A 24933-nucleotide genomic window follows, 5' to 3' on the forward strand; every position below is an offset into this window, starting at 1 on the left:
AACTACAGCCTACTGAAACGCCCCTCTTGGAATTAGAGTACACACTGGCATATTAATGTTCTGGGGAGTCTTGTGATAAGGAAGCACACTGAGCTTTACTTTATCTGTGTTCCGTTAACATCACACAAAATAAGCTTTGGGGAAACCTAGTAAAGGGTTGCAGTGTAGGATGTGTGGTCCTCAGCTGCAGTAGCAGATACACTTGGGGAAGTAGCCTGTCTTTAAAGGAAGAAAGTGGCAGTTGGCAAAGTGGGAAGGGCAGTGTGTAGCTCCATCACCCGGACTCAGATTTGGGCTCTTTTGTTAACTCACAAGTTTCTTTACCTCTCTGGTCTCAGTCTGCCCATCTGTCAAAGGGTTCAAAAAAATCACCACAAGTGATTTAACAGTGTACAAGTGCTTTGTAAGTGAAAAAAAAAAAAAAAAATCGGGTGGAATTTTTGTTGTTGTTATATTAGAATGTTGTTCCTCAGAGACATCAGGCCAGTTTTGTGAATGGGTCTGAAATGGCCAGGCATCGTCTTGCAGGAAGGGAAACCAAGCCAGAAACATTACCCCAGCTCCACACTGGACTGGAGAGTATGGCTTTGTATTCATGTCACAAAAGATGCAGGTGGACCTGTGAATTACCAAGGAGGGGTCTCTAGGACTAAGGGAGATTCTAACAGGCACAAAACGGGGCTGCTGTGCAGGGCCGCTGGGTGAGGACTCCCCCCGCCGCCCGGGGCCAAATTCTCTAGGCAGAGATGCTGATGGTAGTTAGTGTTAGAAGTCATAGCATGACTGAGTAGATTTGTTTCTTGGTTTCCCAAGATTTAGGCACTTCATCCTAGAGTGGTAAATCTATGCTGTAAAGTAGCAGCTCAATTTGTTTGAAAGCCGCTGGGGCGGCAATGCCAGGGCCCAGGAACGGAGGCCCAGGACAGCATCCAGGAGAACAGCGGGGTTTGATGTCACCACACCCGTGGCCTGGAGCTCTTACTGCTATTTATAGGTCCCCTCCTGAGGAGTCACGAGCCTTCCTCCTCTACTCTGGACACAGTATTATTGATTACCTGGGCCCCGGGGGAATGGGAATAGTGGAGGCCCTGACAGTGTCCAGGAGAAATGGCTAAGGAAGAAGAAGCTAGAAAAACGGAGAGAAAATAGAAGAAGGCTCAGCAGCCTGGGGTCACCCACTGCAGGAGGCGTCCAGAGAACATTGCTTCATTTGGTTCGTTCTCAGGAGCAGGTATGTACAGCTGAGGCCCAGAGAGGTGGTGTGACTTGCCTAAAGACAGGGTGGTACTGCTGTGCCCGTCTAATAGGGCATACAGGGTACATTTTTAAAAGCAAACATTTTGGGGCACGTGGGTGGCTCAGTTGGTGAAGCATCTGCCTTCGGCTCAAGTCATGATCTCAGGGTCCTGGGATTGAGCCCCGTGTCGGGCTCCCTCTCTCTCTGCTGCTCCCCCTCCTTGTGCTCTCTTGCTCTCTCTGTCAAATAAATAAAAATCTTTAAAAAAAAAAAAAAACAAACATTTCTTCTTGGATTAAGTGAAATTCACATGAAGGGATGTAGTTGAAGTAAGGTTTCGGTTTTGCCAAAAACTGTACTTTGGCTTCTAAACCCATTACTTAATACTGGTGTTCGAATGAATCCAAAGAATTGATCAGTAGTCAGTATGGTCTATTATTTGGGCATTGAGAGCTTGAGTCTTCCTAGAAGAATAACTCACCCTAAATCAACACTCACAACCTCCCAAGGGGCATAAATTAATCTCATCTGCCTGTTTTTACAGCCGAGGCTACCGTTCTGGGGGTTACAGCACAGGGGCTGAGAGTATCAAGGACTCATGGCCCTGGGTGGATTCTGGTGTAGTAATGGGTTAACCGGTTCTTAATTTACAACAGCATCAGCCAAGGCATCCTTAGGTCAGGGCACAAAGTTAGATCCCTAATGCCTGGTAAAGTTTTTAAGTGGAATCTGCTTTCAACACTTCACACTCGACCTTTCCCCCACACAGGCGAAGTCCTCGGCTCCGGCACGAAATCCGAAAGCCTCGGCACTCTTCTGCCGATAACCTTGCGAACGAGATGACCTACATTACCGAAACCGAAGATGTATTTTACACGTACAAGGGCTCCCTGTCCCCAAAAGACAGTGAATCCGAGGTTTCTCAGAACCGAAGCCCGCCCCGAGAGTAAGAAACATGTTCTGTTCTTTGTATCTGCTTGTTTTGGCTGTTGAGGAATTTGCTCAGGCCCAGAGATGGCCATTTAAGTCAAGGGCTGGAGCCTGCAGCCAGCTCCCTAGGCTGCTCTCTGCCGGGATAATAGCATACATCAGACTGTCCCTGCCGCCGCAGGGGGACAAGCTGTATGCCTGGGGTCTCGAGCTTGCGCTTCTTTTTGTGTATGACAAAGACCTACTCTCCACAGACATGTTAGCTGCCTTGAATCATCTCCAGTTCATGAGCAAAGCCCCGTTTAGATCAGTTCCCATTCCAGAGCTATAGATATGTTAACCTTAATAGTAGTTTTTCTCTAGATTGCCAAAGTTTTAACCACTGCAAGATTTCTAGATCGCTGGAGATAGACTTACTTGTACCCTTCCACAGAAAGCCTTCTCAGATCTACAGTGTGCCCTCAGGGCTTTTTGGGGAGAGGGGGTTGTTTTTAATGAATCGTTAGTGTAAAGCAAAAACACACATAGACCATCTCCTGCATTTTTGTTAAATTTTTGTTGACAGTTTGCATTAAATTCTTTTATGTCCTCACTTTCCCTTTTTTAAATGTGACAAACTCCCTTCCCGTCGCAAGGCCAGGGGAAAAAACGTCTTTCCAAAAGTACTGGCTTGAGCTCTTTGATTATTCAATAAGCTGTATCGAAATCACTAGTTCCCTTCGGTCTTGATTTAGCAAAGAACTCAGAGCTCCACGTTAGGCGCAGTGCATTGGCTTCCCTTACTCCAGTTCCTGAGATAGTGCCTACTTTTCCCTGCTTTATTCATGGCTCTTATTTTTTTTTTATTGTTATATAAATCACCATCATTGCTCTTATTTTTTTTCCTTAATGAATTCATAGCTCTGCTCTGTACATTTTAGAGTAAGCGATCTCAAATCAAGTTTTTGAGGTGGACAGACCTAATCATAAATAAAATGACATTTTAAGCTGAAGTATGAGAGGACTATATCAACCATTAGGAAGTCAACCGTAGGCGTTTGGTATTGATGCTGTTTAAGTGCCATACTATACCCGAAATAATAAGGAAACACAATGCCTCCCCTAATGGCACAGGATTAGCGAGAAGGCACTTTAGTTTATCTGTAAATTTTTACCACTCTAGCTGCTAGGTTTATGGCATTCAGCGCACCCTGATTGTATTCTAGACATCGCAGGTGAATTGCAAATCTGGCTTCTTCCTTATGTGTGAGGTTGTTACCTCTCTGGTGACCGCAGCAAACATGGTTTCCAGCTTATCTGTGTTCTTAACACCTCTGGTTAAATAATCCTCTGGTCACTGTTTCCTTGTGACTTGAGCTCGGATGATGCTTTTGTTGAAATGATCACTATCTCTTGCTCCAACTTGCAGCCCTGTTGAAGTGACAGTGTGGAAGGGTGTGAGTTCCTTTGTGTGACACCATGGTTTTGCAAATCTAGATAGACAAGGCAGGAATGCAGACATGCATGACTTGAGCCAGTTTGAGTTGGCGATGGGGTGGGGTTCTGTAGCTTTGGGGAAAGGAGAAAGAGGGTTTGGGAAACGGACTGAGGGCTCTGGGGAGCTCAGTCTCACCCCCTCCATGTCAGCCCTTCCTCTTGTGGTTTGCAGTCCCGTCATGGAATTGTGGACCATCCAGACTCCCGTGGTCCAGTGCCGTAGCCATTAAGCATGTGTGGCTATTCAGATTTAGGTTACTTAACATTTAAATCCCATTCCTCAGTCATCTGAGCCTCATTTCAAGTGCTCAGAAACCACATGTAGGTAGCGACTACCGCGCTGGACAGAACAGATAGATACCTTTCCATCATCACAGAAAGTGCTACTGGCAGTACTGATCGGTGCCGGGTAGAGAGAGATGGAGTCTGTCTGGTAGGGTGTGGATGTTTTCCAAGGCTGCATGCGTTGCTGAGCACAGTAGCACACCATATACACCCTTTGCTGCTCACGGAGGGAACATCAAGGCAAATTAGACAAGTGTCTGCTTTTAGGGGCCGCCAGGCCAGCCGGGCAAATAGCACATTGTCAGCTTTCAGCACTGCATCTTCTACCACTTTGGTAAAAGGAAAGAGTTTGGGGAACGGTCTGAGGGTCCTGAGAAGCACAATTACATGTCCCATGTCAGATTTTCCTGCTGTGGCCTGCCACCCACATCATGGCATCGTGCAGCAGCTAGACCCTCACTGTCCAACACAGAAGCCACTAGCCACATAGGGCTATTTAAATTTACATTCAGGGGCGCCTGGATGGCTCAGCTGGTTAAGCAGCTCACTCTTGCTCTCAGCTCAGGTCTTGATCTCAGGGTCATGAGTTCAAGTCCTGCATTGGGCTCCACACTAGGCAGGGAATCTACTTAAAAAAAAAAAAGAATTTACACTCATTAAAATTAGATTCAAAATTCACTTCCTTAAGTCCTGTTTGATTCAAGTAATTTCAGGCCCCGTGCACCCCCTATGCATAGCACATCAATTCTTTGAAACTCCTCCATGAGACCTTGTAAGATGTGTCATCCTGGGGCACTTTTTATTTTGCACCTAAATGTTCAAAGTGGCAAATAATGGTGATTCGGAGGCAGCCTTCCTTGTTGTGGCTCTGCCCATAGATGTGTCTTACGGAGTCACATTAACGGCCGTGCGCAGCAAGTGGGGTGAGCAGGTGAAAAATGACAGGCCCTACCTCCTCAGGTGGGGGACCCCTTCCTGCTGGTAGGATGCTGCCTCCCGCTGGGTCTTCAGAGGCAGCTGCCCCCCGCAAGAGTCTAGGGGCCCTCCACTGCCCAAGGCAAGCAGGCAAGGTTGGTCTGTGTTTGGTGAAAAAAACCCAGGGTAGTTACTTGAGTGCATATTTATTTGCAAGGTGTTCAAGAAATGTCTGACATATTTTATACAGCCTGTTTGTGCTAAGAGGCAAAATGAAGTATTCTGTCAGAAATCAGAAGAATAATACCACAGTCTGGAGGGTTCCTTGTAGAAAGGAGAATTCAGTGTAACGTTCGTACCCATGTAAACAAGAAGAAGAAAGAGAAAGGAAGAAAAAGAGCAGATAGACTTTGGCTCTCAACCCAGAGTGGCGCGGCTCAGGCTCTCTGAACATTCTCTTAGCGGATGAGTCACCGTCCGGGTTGTTCCGTATTTATAGCAGCACAGCCAAGTTTATGATTATAGTTATGAATCCTTGGCAGTTTGCTTTGTGCCCGAGTCCGCTGTACTCTTTCGTTACTCCCAGGGTTCTCTCAGCCCTTCCGTGTTCCTTTGCTTGCTTCAGAGCAGAGGTGGAACTCTGCAGGAAAGGAAGTTTTCTTAATGGCAAAAAAAAAAAAAGGAGGGGGTTTTTTTTTTTTTTTTTTTTTTAAAACCCACCACTCCCTACCACCGAGAAAATATGGGAGGGGAGGTTCCCTAAAGGAAAAGTGACTTTGCAGAACAGAGGCTGGTGGAAAAGCCACTTCGGCGCAATGGAGGGTTGTATTTGAAGAACTTCTTTGTTGCTGCTTTTCCACAGTTGTCCTGGTGGGTCCTCCAAGGGCATGGGGCTCTGTGTTGTGATGCCTCGATATTTGCTTGCTTCTCTCTTTAGAGCCTGCCTTGTTCCAGGGGACACGGGCGGCTGTCATTTTTTATCTCAAAACTCTGTGCAGGCGACGATGTGAATGCACTTAATGCTACGGAACTATACACTTCAGAAAAGGGTGGAATGGTACATTTTATAGTGTCTGTTTACCCACCACTACTGAACGCTTTTAAGAACTTCTGCGCATTGAGAGGGACTCTGGGAATGCCCTGTGGAGCCACACCGGCCGTGCAGGAACGCCCCCAGCCCTGCCACCCAGTCGCCCCGCCGGCGGCCGGGAGCTGTCCTGCAGTGTGGCAGCCTGACCTGGTGCTGGGCATCCCCGTTGTCCGGCCTGTGCAGGAAGCCTTGTCCTGGACGCTGGCCCAGCACGAGCCCTGCCGTCCACAGATCCCTGCCTGGAGCTCCTGGACAGCGCAGGTAGCGTCCGTTTCTCATTCTCCCTGACACCCCCTGTTGACTCTCCTTTAAGTTACTTCCCATCCCGTCGGCCACAGGCCACCCTTCAGCCTGCTAGTCACCGTTCTCTGCACGTCAGTCCTGGACTAGAGCATGACTCTGTGTACGTCTAAGGGTCTCTGTCAGAGGAGGCCCGCCCACCACGGGGCTGCATTAGCGGTTCTGTGTTCTTCTTCCCTGCACCTGGCCTGTCCTCCACCAGACATCCGTCCACTTGCATGTGGATGTGTGACCGACACTTTAAACCCCAGGGACCCCGGTCCCCACTCACTGTCTTCCTGTCCCACCTGTGGCTCCTCCTCGGTCTTGGCGAGTGGGGACTGCATTTCGCTACCACCCTGTTAGCACCCATTGGAAACTTGAGTCATCCTAGACTCCCTTTCTTCCACCCTCCTCTGCGAGGTCCTCACCTCAGTAATCTTCCTCCCAGACTGCTCTCAGATCGGACCCCTGCACGATGCCACTGCGCGGCCCGCGGCCGGCCACCGTCCTCAGTCGTGGGGACCGTCGCGATCATGCCCGTAGCCTTGGGTCTCCTCCTCACAAGCCAACAGGCTTCTCTTTGGGAAATTTGTGCCCCAGCAAGTCACGCCCCTGTGCTTTTTCAGAGTTTTATGCCTCTGCATATGCTGCTGTTTTGTCTTTTTTGTTATTAGTATTTTTCCTAGACCACCTTCTCCTTCCCTCTCAGCTACCTGTTCAGACTCCTGCTAAGTCGTCTCTCAAACTCCAGACCCAGTGCCTCAGTGAAGGCTCTCCTGGCCTCCCACTGTACCCCAGACATCTGAGCATCTCCAGTGCAGCACGATGATATTCTTTATTTTTATACTTTTATGTCTTCTCTCAAACTAGACCCTGAGCTCTCTCTAGCCCCTCACACTCCTGTTATGGCCGTAGCTCAGGAACATCAGCATCTCCTGAGAGCTTGATGGAATTGTGAACCTCAGGCCCACCCCAGGCCTGCTGAATCAGAGTCTGTGTTTTAACAGGATCCTCAGGGGACCTATATGAACGTGACGTTCTCAGAAGCTCTGAGCTCACCGAAGCTAAGAACTATGTAGCTAACCTTTTACCACCCCTCCCCCGCCAGCTTCCAGGTGATCGAGTGAATTCTGTGCTCTTCTAGAGTAATTCAGCCAAGCCCAGGTACTTGAGTAAGGTGGTTTTCTTCTTCATTCACTGAGCACCTTGCTTGAGCTCTCATTGCGTGCCCGGCCGGGTGTTATGTGCCCTAGGATAGGAGAGAAAGAAGAAGTGGACGAAGGTCTCTCCCAATCTGAAGAAGCTCATAGACTCAAGAGAGAAATGTCACAGCAAATGGCCCCTGTTCTGTGACACCCATACAGCACACACCTCCTCACCGGGCGCCCGGTTAGAGCCAGGACGCCCTCTGTGGAGCACAACATTGCTCCCTCTAACAGGCTTGAGGGTGCAGGTCATTGTCCTTTCGTAGGGCTTATGGAAGCGTGGTATAAAAGCATCACGATGCAGAAGTCTTTCTTTCATGGGCAGTCCTACCATTTATAATTTCTTTGGCTGAGGAATGAATTCTAATGGCTTTTGTTTTTCATACCTGTAGTCAGGGGCACTTAGAGTTCTGAAGCATCTGTTTCCTGAAGGTGAATACCCTTTGGTCTGCCTGTCAGTCTGTCCTTGCCCCTGTCTCCCCAGGGAGCTGGAGGTGGACAGGCCTTCCCTGGCTGCTCTCGATCCCAGACAGCAGTGACAGTCCCCCCCCACCGTGTCTCCCCTCCTCTGACAAGTGCCCCCTCCCTGCCCTGGGGAGAGACCTTCTTCCCAGTTACTGGCTTTGTCAGCCCACACTGGCTTCTTGCTTTGGCTCGTCCTACCCCTTTCTTCACTCCTTTCCCTAGAACCCAGGTACCCCTGGCAGCTCCCCTCGTCCCTCCTCACCCACCAGGCTCTCCCTCAGTAGCACCTCATCTCCTGCCCCAAGGAGGGAGGAAGCCCACTTGGTTTGGCATTTTGGCTCCTGGCATCCGTGTGCTGCATCCAGCTGCCATGTTCTTGTTGCTTCTCATTTGATGTCCTCCTCACCATCTGTCTGTCCATCCTCCACGCTGAGCAGAACGTTACTGCAGCCTACAGGGAACGTCTGTACATAGTTGATCAGCCAAAAAAAAAAAAAAATCGTCATATGTTTAATAAATTGCTCTCTAAAAGTAACCTCTCTATCCCTACTTAGAAAATAGGATTGGGCACATAATGACTTGGAATATATTATTTTTAGCACTGTGGGCTGTGTTAGACCGTTACATTTTATACTGAAAAAGAAAAATACTTCAAAACTTTATATGATGTAAGCCACACATTCAAAATGTAGAAATTAAATATAATGAATATAAAATTAGACTTTTACTGAAATTAGTCTGTTCTCTTCTGCTCTGTCACTTTGCTTTTCTGGATTTTTTTTGTTTATATGCCCTTCACCCTTTCTGTCACTATCACCCTCCAGAGTCTCCCAAACGTTTGAAGTGTGTTTGCTATTTGCAACTTCATATTAAAGGTTCATTTCCACCCCTAGAACTGGAAATAGTGTTTCCTAAACCGGGTTTGGCTTGATAATTTTGTCTGGCAACTGCCAAGCAGTTGCCCCTCCTGCCACTAGGGGGTGCTCATATAAACATGAAACCGGCCAAGTTACCCTATTTGGGGGTAATTTTTTTAAAGCTTTAAGTAAATTAAAGATTTGTTCATCTTCACTCTGAAAACTTACCACTGGCATACAGCTTCACTTCCAAAATATCCTGTCTCTGAATTGCCTTCCCATCCATAGCACCCTTCCCTAACCCAGCAGCTCGAAAGCCATAGTGCCAAACTCTAGTCTTGCATATTGCTGTTATTTCTACACTGGTCTGTCACTGAATTTTTATATTCACATAAATTGAGATTGTGAATTATTGTGTGACTATGATACAGATTTTATATTTAGAGTAAGATCATTTGAACTTGCTAAGAAACAGAGAAGCCCCAATTTAATGAAAAATCCGCAGAGAAGGGTTTGAGATAAAAATTTAATGAGGCAGCAGCACCTGTCTTTTGTCTGTTATGTGTCACTGAATGCCTTGTCTACTCTCCTCTGTCATCTCTTAAGTCCGTTTGAGGTTAGAATGTGGCAGAGTCTGTAGAAGGTAAGGAAAACCCTATATTCTGTAGGCATTTTAAGGCATCTTTTGCTAGGCCTGTGACTCTGGAGGGGAGATAATGTGGGTGTGTGTGATGCAGAGAAGTCGAGTGTGACCGCTGAGATGGTTAATCCCTGTGGCCCTCTGTGGTGGGGCGGAGGGGGTCTTAGGAACAGACTTGGTGTGGCCCAGAGAAGAAAGAGATGCTCCAGGACCCAGGTCCATCAGATTCTGTATGTTAAGTGAGGGGAAAGCTGATCGCCCTTGGGCAAGTCACTCAGCCTCTCTGGACCATAGTTTCTTCACCTGTGAAGTGGGAGTTGGACCAGAGGACTTCAGAGGTCTGTTCAGTTCTCATCGTCTGTAATTCTCTAAGACAGCACTGTCTAGTAGAACTTCCTGTGCTGATGGAAATGTTCTGGGGGCACCTGGGTGGCTCAGTTGGTTAAGCGTCTGCCTTCTGCTCAGGTCATGATCTCAGGGTCCTGGGATCAAGCCCCACATCAGCTCTCTGCCCAGCAGGGAATCTGCTTCTCCCTCTGTGCTCTCTCTCTCAAATAAATAAATAAAATCTTTAATAATAATAATAAATAAATAAAATCTTAAAAAAAAATGGTCTGTAACCATGCCATCCAAAACAGGAGCCATAAGCCTTGTGTGGCTCCTGAGCATTTTTGAGATGTGACTGATATAACCAAGGAACTTCCTGATCTTCATTTAAATGTGAATGGCCGCGGGAGGGTATATATTAGAGGTGAAAAAAGTATAATCTCATTTTAGGCAATTAATGGAGATCACAGGGAAATAATGCAAACTAGGATTAATATAAATTGTCTTGGATGTGGAACATTAGTCCCATTTGGGGGGGGGTGGGTAGCCAAGAGTCCTAATGACACAGAGCTAAGAGCAGGAATGAGATGGGAGGGAAAAGCTTTTAGAAGGGATGGAGGCATGCATCTGAGTGAGCTTCAGTAATTAAGCCACCAGAGTAGCTGGGCACATTTCCCTGTCACCTTCAGAGCAGCTGGGAAGGGAGCTGAGTTTTCAGCAGCTCCTGGATCCTCCCTGCCCTCCTGCCTTTTTCCCCAAAATTAAAGCTGATGATATTCAGGCCAGACAAGGGCAAGGGCGGCCCGTGGACCCCGGGTGTACCAGAGCCCTGGGATTGACCTGTAGAGCTCTCCTAAGGTTGCAGGGATTCATGACAGCCCTGGGATGCCAGGCCCTGACAGTCAATAATGCTTGCTCTGCTAAAATGTTGATCCAGTTATTAAGATATCTCCTCCTTCCCCATAATGAAGGAGTATATCCGAGAACAATCCAGCACAAAGCTGCCTGACCCAGAAGTCATCCAGTTCTGTGTCTCCATCTTCAAATGCTCCAGGCTCCTGCTCACCAGATGGCGTCGATCAGCAGTTCTTAGAGGATTTCCACAGGGTGACCAAAGGGGGCTCCACCGAGGACTCCAGCCAGTACTACTGTGACAAGGTGGGTGAACTTGGGTCCTGTGGCAGTGGAGGGGGCAGGCGACCACCCAGGCTTCCCTGTGCCCAGGCACCTCATGGGCAATTTAAGTAATTAGGACCAAGAGAAAATATCTCCTCACCACCCACAGGAGAGAGAAGTAACATAATCATTTTTGCAACATTTTCCAGAATGATAATGGTGATGGCTATTTAGTTTTGATCCGCATCACGCCAGATGAAGATGGAAAATTTGGATTTAATCTGAAGGTATGTTGTGTGTCTTTATAAGGAAGCCATCTTTAGATGGCTTTTAAATTTCCGTTAGGAGTGTGCTGCATGCCTAAGTCTACATGAGGAAACTGACTCAGCCCTCAGAATTGGGGAGTTTTTAATGTGGCCATAGAGCTGCCTCACGCCAAGGGCCTACTCTGTGCTTGGTGCTCACTGTGCACTTCTTTATGTCACCTCATTGAGTGCTTATAATCGGTGAAGTTGGTATTTTTAAACCCGTTTCATAAATGTGTACTAAGGCTCAGAGAGGTGACACACAGTTGACCAAGTAGCTCCACCTCCAGAAGAAGGGTTTTTGAGGGAACCCATCAGCATCACTAAAGCCGATGAGAGAGAATAGCAGCGCAAGTTCCAGGGTCGTCACCCACTTCTGCCGGCTTTGGCCCACAAGTCACATCCCATCTGTTTCTGCAAATAAAGTTTTATTGGAACGTGGCCACACCCATTCATTTTACAAGTAGTTATCGGCTACCTTCACACTGTGGTGGCAGAGTTGAGCAATTGGAACAGAGCCCCCTCTCCGATACCTAAAATATTTACCCTCAGGCACTTTACAAAGTTGCCTAACCCCTGCTCTAGAGCAGAATGAGGGCAGGTGGTCTCCGCTGCCCACTCCCACAGCTGCCACCTCAGACTCCCCTTCCTATACCCCAGCACCCCCCTGAGGACCTGCCCTCACAGCATGTGACTTTTTCTACAGCTTCTCTCTCTGATGCGGAAAACTCCCTTTCCAGCAACACTTCTAGGCTGTGCTTGTGGAGTCCTCTGGGGATGTTTGCATTTTTAAAAAGAAGCTTGACCCTCCGAGCACGTCTTTAGTTCATGGAATGTGGGGATGGCAGTGAGAGGCCTCTGAGCAGTCCTCTGGTTATCCCACTAGACCCTACAGAGTCAGGAACCTTGTAATCCCAAAAAGATGCCAACCCTTGGGATTAGAATAGGTTAAAGTGAAGTTCGAGCCCTCCCTGTGTCAGCGATATCTGTGTGTCTTTGTTGCTATGAGCTATTCAAGTGTTTTGTTTTTCAATTTAACATGTTTATAGGGAGGAGTGGATCAAAAGATGCCTCTTGTGGTATCAAGGATAAACCCAGAGTCACCTGTAAGTGAACACATTTCGTTCTCTCCTACGTTTGTTTTCTGTTAAATCTAACATTTCTATTTCTGTGTGCTGTTTCTTTACCAGCAACAAAAAGCGTGTGTCAATGCATGCGTATAAATGGAAAGAGAGAATGGAATCCATGTTTTTTCCAGAATTTTGCTGGTCCATGTAGCACCAGCATCACCTGAGAACTCATTAGAAATGTGGAATCTCAAGCCCCACCTGACCTCCTAGACCAGAATTTGCACTTTTAACAAGATTTCTGGGTGATTCATGTGCACATTAAAATTTAGAAGTACTTTCAAGAAAAGGAAACTGAGGCACAGAGTATGTTTCTCTGCTCACTCTGTGCGCATAAACCCACCATCCCACCACCAGCACCCTGCCCTCTGCCCTCTGTCTAGCCTCCTCAGGAGAGGGTTTGCTTTTCTAGAGCAGTAAGCAGCAAAGAGTCACTATGTCTCCTAAGAAGGAACCAGGTTGGGAGTTTTACTTGTAAGTAGTCCTCAAGCATGTAGTTTACTTTTTCTTACTGCTTATGGCCTCTTCAAATTAAGAGGCTTCTGTTCCTACACTGTTCAGTGCATTGCTTCTCTCCATGCTGGTTTCTGCCGTTGGTCTTATGCTGACAGAGGCTTTCTCTGTTGCAAGATAGACAAACACGTTTGGCTGACAAATCATTTTCTAACAGCACATCGAGAAAACAAAAGCTCAGAAGCCTCACAGTTACTACATTACAGTAATAAGTGAAGATTGGCTATCACAGAGGAATGGCTTCAGTAAGTTTCGTAGCTTTATTCTGAAATGCTGCATGACTCACATCATGACCATTTACAATCCCACAACCCACAACCATGTCAGCATAGCAGCAGATAGAAAAATAATGGCACGGTCACACCCGAGGGAGAAGAGAACTCAAACATGGTCTCAAGTGTCTGGACTCCAAGAGCATCCATGTCCTGCCCTTGAGGATTGTGTTATGGTAACCGAAGAAACTCGCTTCTCCTCTCTACCCAGGCAGACACCTGCATTCCTAAGCTGAATGAAGGGGATCAAATTGTGTTAATCAATGGCCGGGATATCTCAGAACACACTCATGACCAAGTGGTGATGTTCATCAAAGCCAGCCGGGAGTCCCACACGCGGGAGCTGGCCCTGGTGATCAGGAGAAAAGGTAACAGCCGCCGCAGGGGAGGAGCCTTAGCGAGGTGGGGCCCTATCTCGCCCGTTCCATGGTTTTGAAAATGTTGAGCCTGTAGCCAACATTGGACAATCAAGAACTTGCGCTTCACAACCAAGATGTGGAACTTCTCACTTGCAAAATGTGAAGATCTGCCCACGCAGGGCCCAGCCCCTGGTGGCCAGCCCTCTGGAGGTAGGCAGCACTCACCCACCCCCTTTACACGGGACATGAGCCCTGATCCCTCCCAGGATGGCTCCCCCTGCATCATGCCCCTCTCTCAGCTGCCTGGCCCTGCAGACATTTGTGTTTTCAGCCCCTTCATGAAGGGTCGGGTTCTGTTGAAGTCAGTAGAGCAGAGCATCCGGGGTGATCCTACCTCCACCACTACTGGGCTGAGGGACCTCGAGCAAGTTTCTTGCCCAGTTCGTGCTTCAGTTCCCTCTGATGTAGGGTAAGGGTACAGTAACCACTCCGTCACGGGGTTCTTGTGAAGACGGACTGATGCTTAGACTTGGAAGGCACCTAGAATGCTTCCTGATACCAGGCAGGCGTTTGAAGGATGGCTTCTTTTAAATACCATGACTTGTGTTGTTGTGGTGGTGGTTGTAAAACAAGCCAAGTCCTTGAATCCTTCTGCCCAGGTTTAAAATACTGAAGGGAGATGAAGTGTGTGATTTGAGGCCCGGCTGCGCAACCTGTGTTCTGGCTGCACAGGTGTCTGTATGCCCAGTCCCCAGACCCCCGCGCCTGCTTTCCCTCTGTACCCGTACATCTCTGAGCCCAGAGCTGGCTGCGAGTGTGAGGCCTTGCCCCATCTCTCCAGATCCCTACCGACCCCCCCCCCCGCCCCGCCAACCACCGACGCCACGCCCAGCCAGGCCGGTGTTCAGTGTTTAGGGGCCATAGTTGCTGATGTCGAGCAGCACCAGGCAAAGGGTCCTGTGCTGTGCCTATGGCTTTATGTAACCCTCTTAGATCAGTACTTAGGTCAGTACGAGGGAAGGGATGAGGAAACCAAGTCACAGACTGGCTAATGATGGGAAACGAATCCAGTGATGGGGAGTAGGCCTCCTCACAGGATGCACCCCGGGGCACGCGGACCATCCTGGTGGGGGGGGTGCGGACTAGAGTCCTCAGGCCAGGCGGGGGGAGGAGAGTCCTCCACCAGCCCGTGGCAGGGCCTGGCGCTGGTCTGAGAGGGAAAAAATAGTTGCTTGTAAACTATTAGAGCTAAAAGGGCAGGGCCACAGGCTGTCTAGAACTAATGATAAGGAGTTTGTTTTTTAAATAAACATTTAAGTAAAAATGAATTGACTGAATGAAAAATAAGTAAACAGCATAGGGAGTAGCAGACATAACAGAAATCATATCCTTACAAAACAACAGAAGCAGTGTGCTTCCAGGGTCTGTGGAAAGAATGTGGTCTTTTGGATCAGAGATATGTAGACTGGACTCCTGTCTGTGCCCCCCCACCCCCTGATAGTCTGGGTCACTTTGGACACTTTAGACAACTTCTTCACCCTGATGGTCCATTTCCTCAACTGTAAAATGGGGACAATGGCAGCTACTTCAACATTCGGTTCAGCTATGTGGGAAAATGCGTGGTTATTTTCCTTCTTCTTTCTTGTCGTCTTGAAGGCAGTAGGGAGCCATTGAAGGCTTTTGAGTAAGAGTGACTTCCCTTCCTAGGTGAAAAGGGAAAATTGAGAGATGATGCCAAAGTTTCCAGTTTGGGAGATCGGAGAAGAAAGTGGCAGTGGACAGAAAGAGGCACGTGAGACTGGGGAGGAAGTTAGTATAGGGCAGGGATGGGGGAGATCCCAGGTTTGCCTTTACCCAGAGGAGTCTGATGGGAAGGGAGAATCTGTACGGACGAGGTAGGACTGAACCCAGAGGAGGTGTTAGGACTTGATACATTTACTTGGGAACCTCCCACCTAAAGATGGCCTTGAGGGAGAGGCTGACTGGGCTCTGTGGGATAAAGCGGTCATAAAGTGCCCATGAAAAATACTTGTTTTAAGGAAGCAAATGAAAGGGACCTGAGAAAGAAACAGAGGAGGGGAGACAGTTGGGTGGAAGAATAACCAGGTCAGAGAGAACAAAGGTGGAGGAAGTAAGGTTTCTTTAAAGACATTCTTTCCCTTTCTCCCACCTTTGTCAAAAGGCTCTGAGTACAAAACACCATCATTTAAAACTAACCAGAAAGATTAGTATGTCATTTTTTATAATTAGCACTTACTGAATCATTCAAGAAGTAGTGTCTTTGGTGAAAGTGATTACCATAAGCTTAATCGTTTAATAAGCTGTTTTAAACCGTCTGCATTCAGGTGCCATAAGTGTGTGTGTATATATACATTTTTTTTTTTTTTTGAGGAAACAGATCTACCAGAATGTTCCTACCCCTGCCAGACACACTCTTTCTTGTTCACTACAGCTGTGCACTCATTTGCTGACATCAAATCTGAAGATGAACTGAACCAGCTTTTCCCAGAGGCCATTTTCCCCATTTGTCCGGAGGGTGGGGACACCTTGGAGGGATCCATGGAACAGCTAAAGAAGGGCCTTGAAAGCGGGACAATACTGATCCAGTTCGAGGTAAGAGACCTCGAGGGCCAAGTCCTGCGCCCATGGGGAGGCCACAGCAGCCTCAGTGGGCTGCTCAGTTGCTGCTGCATGACCCAAGTCACCAGGCAGCCCGTGCTCATCGTGGGAACACAGTGGGGGCTCAGAGCCTAGGGCAGCAGAGCAGGCCTGGAAGGCTGGGGATGGGGCCACAGCCTGGTGCTGAACTCTGCCTCACCCTCTTATCTAGTAATGCTCGGTAGTCATGGAGAAACATGTCAGAAATCGAGGAGGAGGGACTCTGAGCATATTTAGCTGCCAACACAAAAGCTCAAAACGCTCAGCAGTAGAAGGTGCTGGAGAAACAGTGTGGGTGAGCCCCAGAGGATGGTGGAGGAGCCTGTCCCTGACCCCACCAGACATGCTCTGTAGTTTAGAGCAGGTTGCGTCATCCCATGAGGGCAGAGCGGCTGGCCTGCCCAGGTCCCCCAGAGCCGTGTGACCAGGAGTAGAATCCAGAGTCAGACCTTGTCTTCCTTCCCCAGGAGGGGCCTCTAATCACAGAACTGAGACTGTGACAGAGGCACACACAGGGCCCTTGCAGAACAAAGCGGGAACAAAGGAGATTTGGTCTTTAAGTCCACTGTACTGATCACTAACAGAGTGAACAGAGTGAACAGATAAACACAGTGTGTTTATCTTCCAAATTTTTTAAAGGTAGAAGTGTAGTTCATACAATAGAAGGTAACAGAAGAGCACAAAGAAGCCTAACATAGACAGTTAAAATAGATCATGATTAATGACGGCATACACAGTCTGGATTCATAAATTAGGAAAGAGTCCAGATCTGATTCAAAAGCATAAGTCAGCAGTGCCGTTTTTTATTGGAAAGCTATAGAAAGGGAAAAGTCACAGAAACAAAACTAAGAAGTTGGTCAAATGCACGTGGTCACATACTGATTCAGAAAAGCATGAGTGATGTGCATATCAAACAGGAAACACTATAAAGCAAAGAATCTTAAGTGAAAAAAAGGTTTATAATGGCATAAGGAATAGAATGTAAATAATATATGTTATTAGAGCAATGTGTATCTGAACAATAGTAGAAAGTATAAAAACCCGTAAGTAAAAGGTGAAGATAACTAACCCCATCCTGAAAAATAACTTCATATCTTGTGGAAATAAAATCAGGGTAAGAGGGGAGGAATAATAGAATTAATTGGCAGAATTGATGGACATATACAGAGTATCTGCAAAGAGAAATAGCCCTTTTTTCCCGGTGTCCTGCAGGAGGCTATGTTGACTTAAGATTTTGAAGGAAGAAAATGTAGAGGTTATGTTCTCTGGCCTTGCATTGCAAAAAAGTTCAAAATTGAAATATACATTTTAAACACTGTAAAGCTCAACGTTTTTAAACACTCTCCCAAGTAACTGAAACAAGGAGAAGGTGAAAGCCGGTTGCAGAATACGAATAGATGTTTGGCGTTGGAGGGCATGGGAAAGGTGGGGAGGCACTGTGGAGATGCCTGTTCAGCGAGTGTGTACTGGGTATTTACCATGTGCCAAACACTGCGTGAGGAACATGCTGAGGGAAAGAGAGGATTTCCGGCCCCAAGCAGCTAACAGTCTACTATTGGTATATTTGGAGGATGTAGCCTAAGTCCCAGAAACAGCTAAAGACCAAGGTAGGGGGGGCGCCTGGGTGGCTCAGTCAGTTAAGCATCTGCCTGCGGCTCAGGTCGTGATCCCAGGGTCCTGGGATCAAGCCCCACATCGGGCCCCGCATCGGGCTCCCTGCTCAGCAAGGAGTCTGCTTCTCCCTCTCCTTCTGCCTGCCGCTCTGCCTACTTGTGCTCACTCTCTCTCTCTATCAAATAAAGAAATAAAATCTTTAAAAAAAAAAAAAAAAAAAAAGACCAAGGTAGGGCAAGATTTCCTTACGTAGTAGATGTATGTTCCATAGGAAATGGAGGTGAGGGGGTTCCAGGTCGTCTGAGGTAAGATGTATTAAGGAGATGGATGGGATTAAGTGTGGATGGAAGGTCATTCCAGCAAGGTCACAGCCTGAATGCAGGCTAAGCTCCTCAGGTGTCAGGTAGCGCAGGGAAGCACGCCTACCTGGGTTGAGCAATGCCAGGAGTCCTGGGAGAGGCTCCAGGTGCTGGGAGTCCTTCCATCGCACACCGTCCTTGATTGGATTGTCCACAGGGAGGCACTGTGGGCTCTCAAAGAGGGAAAAAGCTTGACTGTGGTCTTAAACAGTGCTCCAGAAAACCCCCTCCACTCAGCTGGCTCCACTTTGGTTTCACATGTGGGAATCCCACATAAGATTTTCCTCGAACACTGTTCACTGAACTTCATTGAGAAGTTTAAAAATACCTGAGAGAGGAGTCCCCACCATCCCCTGTGGTTTTGAGTAGCATCTCTCAAAGGGTGACCCACGGACCACCTGTATGGCTATCACCTGAGGAGCCTGTGAAACGGGGCCCAGCCCCCAGCTGCTGGATGAGCCACGCTGGGATAGGTCCTGGCTGTTGGTCCTCCTCACAAGATGGGCAGGAGGTTCTGATGCCCAGGCTGATCCAGGGGACTGCAGAGTGGGGATTGTACCACCGCTGCCTGTGCGAAGTCTCGTCTTTAGAGCTTAGAGTCGGACCGCAGCATAAGGAATGGAGAACATAGAAATGTTAGGTTAGGGTTAAATTTTAGTATGTGCACATTTCATTTAGTCTATATGTTTCCTAGGGATCGAGTAGGAAAACTCTCTTTTTGCCTACTATCGCTTGCAGCAGAGTTAACACCAGAGCCGCTCTGTGCCGGAGCTGGTGGGGTACATGGAGCCCTGCCGCCTCAGTCTCCCCACAAGGCCCCCCAAGGAGCCCTAGAGCGTGGAACGTAATGTAACGACCCCTCTTACAGAAGCCGGAAGACGCCTTCCCCAGCTGCTAGAGGGGAGCAATGCTCAAGGAAGCCAGATCAAACTGGAAACTACGACAAAGGGAAACCCTGAATTGAGCACTTAGTATGTGCCAAGTGTTTTATGGGCATAACCTCCCAGAACTGCTATCCCCACTGTATAGATGGAGGAGCAGAGTCTCAGAGAGCTTGTTGCACAGTAAATGGTTCTGCCCGACTAGAACCAGACAGGCTAACTCAGGAGCTTGTTCTCTTTTGGAAACAACAAAGTGCTGTTTATGTGGGGGAGTTGTTATTAGAATAGTACAGCATCAGAGCTAGAAAAAATCTGAGAAGCAGTCTCACCACACAGAGCCAGACTCTAAATCCTGACTCTGTCACTTGCTTCCTATGTGACCTCAGGCAGCATGTCCGTTTCACCTCTCTGTACCCTCTACTTGCCCATCTATAAATTGGGTATGTCATGGGTCGGTTGTAAGGCTTAGATGAGATACTCAGTGTGTTATTTAGCACATGGTAAGAATGCCATAAAGAGTAACAACTATAATTATTTATAAAAAAAAAAAAAAAAAAAAGGCTCAATCTCCATACAAGAAGTGGTCATGTCTGCTGGGTTTGGAACCCTGGGCTGTCTGACTCCAGAATCTTGGCTGTTCTGATTTTCCACCTGCTCCCCCCGCCTCCCCCGGTGGCATTAGCAGATGGCTGTGTATCTGATGGGGGCTGTGCTCTGGACAAGAGCAGAAAGAGGGGGCTGGTCCCTAGCAGGTGCCCATGCCACCCACTCCACAATGCCAAGGGCCTGCCCTGGGGTAGCTGGGCCATGGATAGAATCCCCCCTGTGATGGCTAGCTGGTTTTCAGCAAAGCTTGTTTTAAAGCGTTTTTGCATTAGGGGAATTCCCCGTCCCTCCCATGGCTTTTGGTAAACAATTACTAATGTGTTCCAGAAAGCATTTGGTCCCAGCTGTAATAAAACCATGCTTAATAATTATTAGCATTTCTGTAGCACTTTGGAATCTGCTAAGTATGTTTCCCATATGTTGTCTCTGTTGATTCTCACAACTTTAGGATGGTGCCTTTGTAGATGGAGAAAATGAGGCTGGGGGTTGGGAACTTGCCTCATGTTAAATAGCTGGTCAGATAGAGGTAGGATTAGAATCTGTGTGAAGGTCTAGTCAGTGTCAGAACTCACCATTGCCGGGTGCCCCCCAGCTCCTCACCCAGCCTCCAATCTGAGCCCTTCCCTCCCGGAGCTATACCGCATGAGCTACCCAGTGTGAGCTGTTTGGCATCAAACTGCCTGAATACTCTACCTGGTTCAGCCAAGGTTGGGCGTCACTCTGTCGCACGTCAAGGAGAAGATTTGGGGTTTGCATGGCTCCAAGTCTTAACATCTCCAGGATGCTCTTTTGTTAAGGAACTCATTAAGTCTGCCCCAGGTTCATTCCTTCCTGAAGGAAACCTGTGGCGCATTTCATACTTTCCCTGAGTTGACCTTTCTATTTAAGCAAGGGAAGGTGTGTCCTTTGAGAACCAGCTTTCCTGGCAAAGGACCTTTGTGCCTGTCTCCATCCAGTGACCGGATGGCTTGCAACTTCTCTGCCTCCTTGTCCAGTGAAGACTTCTGCGGAGACTTTTAGAGTGAGGTTGATAGGAAATGAACCTCTCTCCTCCTCCCTCTCTGCACAGATATGAGCCGGGGCTACAGGGCTCCGCCAGAGACCACGTCCAGCTCAGAAACCCTCACACATCCCCCTTCAGCATCTTCCTCCTTTACAAAACCAGAAGCCCGTCTTTTTCTCTCTTTTGACCGATTTTCCCCTGAAGTCCCTCCTATATCACCCTTATAGGAAACATCCATTAGTGTCAAAACAAGTGACTCACTGGCTCCTGGGATGACTATAAAAGTTGATCTGGAAGGACTAAGATAGCTGAAGGCTTAATGAGAGGTTTGAAGTGACACACGTAGAAATTAGTGAAGGCAATTATACCTTCGAGATTAGAGTGCATACCTTAAAAAAAAAAACCCATTTAAGAATTTTTCCAGATTTTTTTTTCCTTTAAGGAAAACGTTCTGTAATGTGCAGAATACTGGGAGCAAGTGTGAGGGCTTTACATTTCAGATTCCAGAAGCCCATTTTAAAGAGGGTGCCACCCCAACTCATTATCATGTATTTACCTGTGAAAGGGACTCGAAGGAATACTTGATCCCAGCAGTGGGATCTGCTTCAAGTAGCACTTATGAAGGTCCCCAAATTACCAGCAATAGTGTTAGTTTGTTTCAGCACACCTTTATGGGAATGTAGGGGGAGGCTCCAGGGGTGCTTCCAGGCAGTGTCCCTTGCCCTCTGGCTGGGACAGAGACAAGGGAAAGGGGGAGTTCCCAGTGTAGACAAACTGCCCCTGAGTAGTGAATTATGTCTACAAAGTACTACTAGGGAAACAGCCTCTCAAGGTCTTCATGAAAAAGGAGTTACCCTTAGCTTAATTGTATGGTTCCATGACTCCACTTGTCATGCTTTACTCAGTGGTCTGCACCCTCTGTTCAAAGCTACAGACCCCTCTATTCCTTCACTCTACACGTTTTGATTAAACGCGTTCTGTGGGCCAGGTACAGTGCTGGCCTAGGGCTTATGGTGATGAACAAAAGCAAACAAGATGCCTGCCTTCATGAAGATCACCGTTGGGTGCTTGATACAGGAAGTAGGACGTAAGCAGCTGTTTAAAAAAAAAAAATCATTGCCTGCAGTAGATCCTAGTCATTGCTGAGGGAGTGAAAGGGAGTCTTTCTACTGTTTGATCTCTCCTTGCGCATTGCCCCTTCAACTCCTCCTCCTTTTTCTTTTTCCTCCCTGTCTTTTCCCTTTTTCTCTCTACCGCTTTCCCCCCACCTTGGGTTCTCAGCCTTCGAGAATTCTCCCTTTCTCTGGTCGTAGAGTTGATGGGATGTTCGATTCCCCTGTGCGAGGCCTTGCCCGCCTCCACTGGTCAGAGCCTGGGGGGGTGTCAGGAGCCTTCGTCTGAGGATGGTGACCAGATTTCACACCTTGGCTTGGGCCAGTAGTCTGAGGAGATCAGAGTCCTCTCCTGATGCCCTCTCTCTAACATTAGAGGACTTTTTCGAAGAAGAAATGTTTAGACTGGAAAACCACATCATGTTACCCACGCCAGCGGTCCTGCGTTGGAGAGGTCTAGCTTCCACTGTTCAGCTTTCTGTCTTTGGAAGCCAGAGCCAGTGATATTGGCGCTAATTTAAATATGGTTGTTCCATAACAGCCCATTCTCAGCTGATCTTTTTATAATTTACCCTTAGTTTCACAGCTTCCTAGGACTACACTCTAATAAGATGAGAACAAAGCACTTTAGGATTTAAAAATTAATAGGTTTTTTTTTTAAGATTTTATTTATTTATTTAACAGAGAGACACAGCGAGAGAGGGAACACAAGCAGGGAGAGTGGGAGAAGGAGAAGCGAAGCAGGCTTCCCGCGGAGCAGGGACCCCGATGCGGGGCTCGATCCCAGGACCCTGGGATCATGACCTGAGCCGAAAGCAGATGCTTAATGACTGAGACACCCAGGTGCCCCCAAAATTAATGGTTTTTAATAAAACTGTTACAACTTCTAACCCACTGCCCCTGGGACTCCCTCGCCAGGCTCCTGGTTGCTCTCGTTTTAGGGCAGAATTGTGACTGCGAGCTCTTGCTCGCCTCGTACACCTTTAGCCTGGGATTAACCCAAGCCAAGTGTTCTTTTACAATGAGTAGTTCTTGAAAGAGGCTTGTCTGAATTCTGGCTGATGGTCTTTAATTCCTTTCCCTCCATCCCTGACCCGTCTGGAAAGATATACCTGGGTTTCCAACACCTCACTCTCCACCCTGGACCCCCCCCTTCTCAGAGTAGTGTTTTCATAGCCTGCTGAGCAGCTCACAGGGTCTGGAGAAAAAGTCAATAAATTAAAGGAAGTTGAAAACCAACTCTTAACACCTTCACAAGCTAAGTGGATGACTAGGACTTGAAGCAGTTCAGCAGAAATAGGGCTCAGTGTTCACCTTGGCAAGGCAGACATGATACGAGCTTGTCCTACTTTCTGAAGGCCCCCAAAATCATCTTCCTATTCACCCAGCTTTTTGTTGAATTTTGAATGTATAGATCTATTCTAGTTTTTTTTTTCTCATTCAGTCATTTGCAAATTTTTTTTTACAATTGTTTTTTTTTTTATGATTTTATTTATTTGACAGAGAGAGACACAGCGAGAGAGGGAACACAAGCAGGGGGAGTGGGAGAGGGAGAAGCAGGCTTCCCGCAGAGCAGGGAGCCCCATGTGGGACTCGATCCCAGGACCCCGGGATCATGACCTGAGCTGAAGGCAGACGCTTAACGACTGAGCCACCCAGGCGCCCCTCTCATTCAGTCATTTGAATTTAAGAAATGATTTGGCTGAGGCTCCTGGGTGGCTCAGTCGGTTAGGCATCCAACTCTTGGTTTCGGCTCAGGTCATGCTCTCAGGGTAATAGGATTGAGCCAGTGTCCGGCTCCATGCTCAGCAGGGAGTCTGCTTGGGATTCTCCCTGATCGCTCACGCTCACATGCTCTCTCTCTCTCTCTCAAATAAATAAATCTTAAAAAAAAAAGAAAGAATTTGGCTGGAGGGGAGGTGGGCAAGGGGTGGGGTAAATGGGTGATGGGCATTGAAGAAGGCACTTGTGATGAGCACTGGGTATTATATGTAATTGATGAATCACTAAATTCTACACCTGAAACCAATATTGTACTATATGTTAGCTAACTAGAATTTAAGTAAAAGCTTAAAAAAAAGAAATAATTTGCATTGTAATAATTCAGGTAATTCAGAAATAGCCCAAAGTAGAATTGTCTCCTGACTCCCATCTTCTTTAGCTTCTTGCTCTTTGTTACAATTTACAAATAACTACTTGGCGCCTGTCCTTCCACACCTGTTTTGGTGCTCATGCAAATATATTTTATACACAAAAGTGCACACACACATACATTATACACATGTTATATGTATGTGCTGTTATATATAAAAGAGATCACCACTTTATTCTGTAACTTGCATTCTTCACTTAAAAATAGATGAATGATTGGGGTGCCTGGGTGGCTCAGTCATTGGGCGTCTGCCTTCGGCTTGGGTCATGGTCCTGGAGTCCTGGGATCGAGCCCCGCATCGGGCTCCCTGCTCCGCGGGAAGCCTGCTTCTCCCTCTCCCACTCCCCGTGCTTGTGTTCCTGCTCTCGCTGTCTCTCTCTCTCTGTCAAATAAATAAATAAAATCTTAAAAAAAAAAATAGATGAATGAATATCCTTCCAAATCTGTACTTTAATCTTATTCTCTTCATTGCACATAATTTTGTGGTATCACTGTGCCATAATTTAAGGCAACACTTCTCCCTATTGGGAAATTTTCAGGCTGTTTCCAGTATTCTGCTAATAAAAAAATACTTTGCTATGGGGAAATTTCTTTGATACGAATCTTTATGCATTCCTGTCAGATAAAGCCCAGGGTGTGCACATTTAAAAATGTTTAAACACTGCTATTTTATTTTTTATTTTAGTCCTTTAACAGTCTTATCAGTAGATCATTACTGCTGAGATGTATTTATATACTTCTTATAATTAAAGCCCTTTGCTAGATCTGTGCTTTCCTGCTAGACCATCTCAAGTTGATTACATTTACGATTTTATTTGGGAAAAAAACTCTTTGAACCTTTGGCTTAGCTTTACTGATTATATTCACGTAATTGGGTTTTACCTCCATGCAGTTAGTCAGTTAGAACTAAAAGGTCATTTGGGGAAATTTGACTCAGACAGTCTCCGTACAGTATCAAATCAAACCTTCCAATAAAACATGAATTTATTTCTAGAATGGTCTCCGTCCATTAAAGCTGGCAGACATTTAAGAAGTTGTTCAGTGGCTACTTGATTGTTATGAACTGAAATTATGAAGTTCAGTAGCTGAGCTTGGTGGAGAGATTGCAAATTCTAAACATCTGGTAAATGTATAAGATATGATACAA

General features: G+C 47.1%; 1 protein-coding gene across 5 annotated transcripts in view; it reads left to right on the forward strand.

The window, feature by feature from the left end:
* PTPN3 (protein tyrosine phosphatase non-receptor type 3) overlaps window positions 1–24933 on the forward strand; it is a 104961-nt gene that overhangs the window by 62404 nt on the left and 17624 nt on the right. For all 5 annotated transcript variants that reach the window (XR_012373522.1, XM_073876586.1, XM_025888355.2 and 2 more), the window contains 6 exons: window positions 2007–2183; window positions 10681–10867; window positions 11035–11112; window positions 12180–12236; window positions 13254–13410; window positions 15854–16014. Coding sequence is in view for 4 of the 5 variants with exons in the window: in XM_073876586.1 (XP_073732687.1) it covers window positions 2007–2183; window positions 10681–10867; window positions 11035–11112; window positions 12180–12236; window positions 13254–13410; window positions 15854–16014 (817 nt within the window). In the remaining variant the exon portion in view is untranslated. The remainder of the gene's footprint in view (window positions 1–2006; window positions 2184–10680; window positions 10868–11034; window positions 11113–12179; window positions 12237–13253; window positions 13411–15853; window positions 16015–24933) is intronic.

The sequence above is a fragment of the Callorhinus ursinus genome, unplaced genomic scaffold (assembly GCF_003265705.2).
Source record: "Callorhinus ursinus isolate GAN/ISIS: 27379988/994484 unplaced genomic scaffold, GSC_fseal_2.0 scaffold24, whole genome shotgun sequence".
Classification (NCBI taxonomy): domain Eukaryota; kingdom Metazoa; phylum Chordata; class Mammalia; order Carnivora; family Otariidae; genus Callorhinus; species Callorhinus ursinus.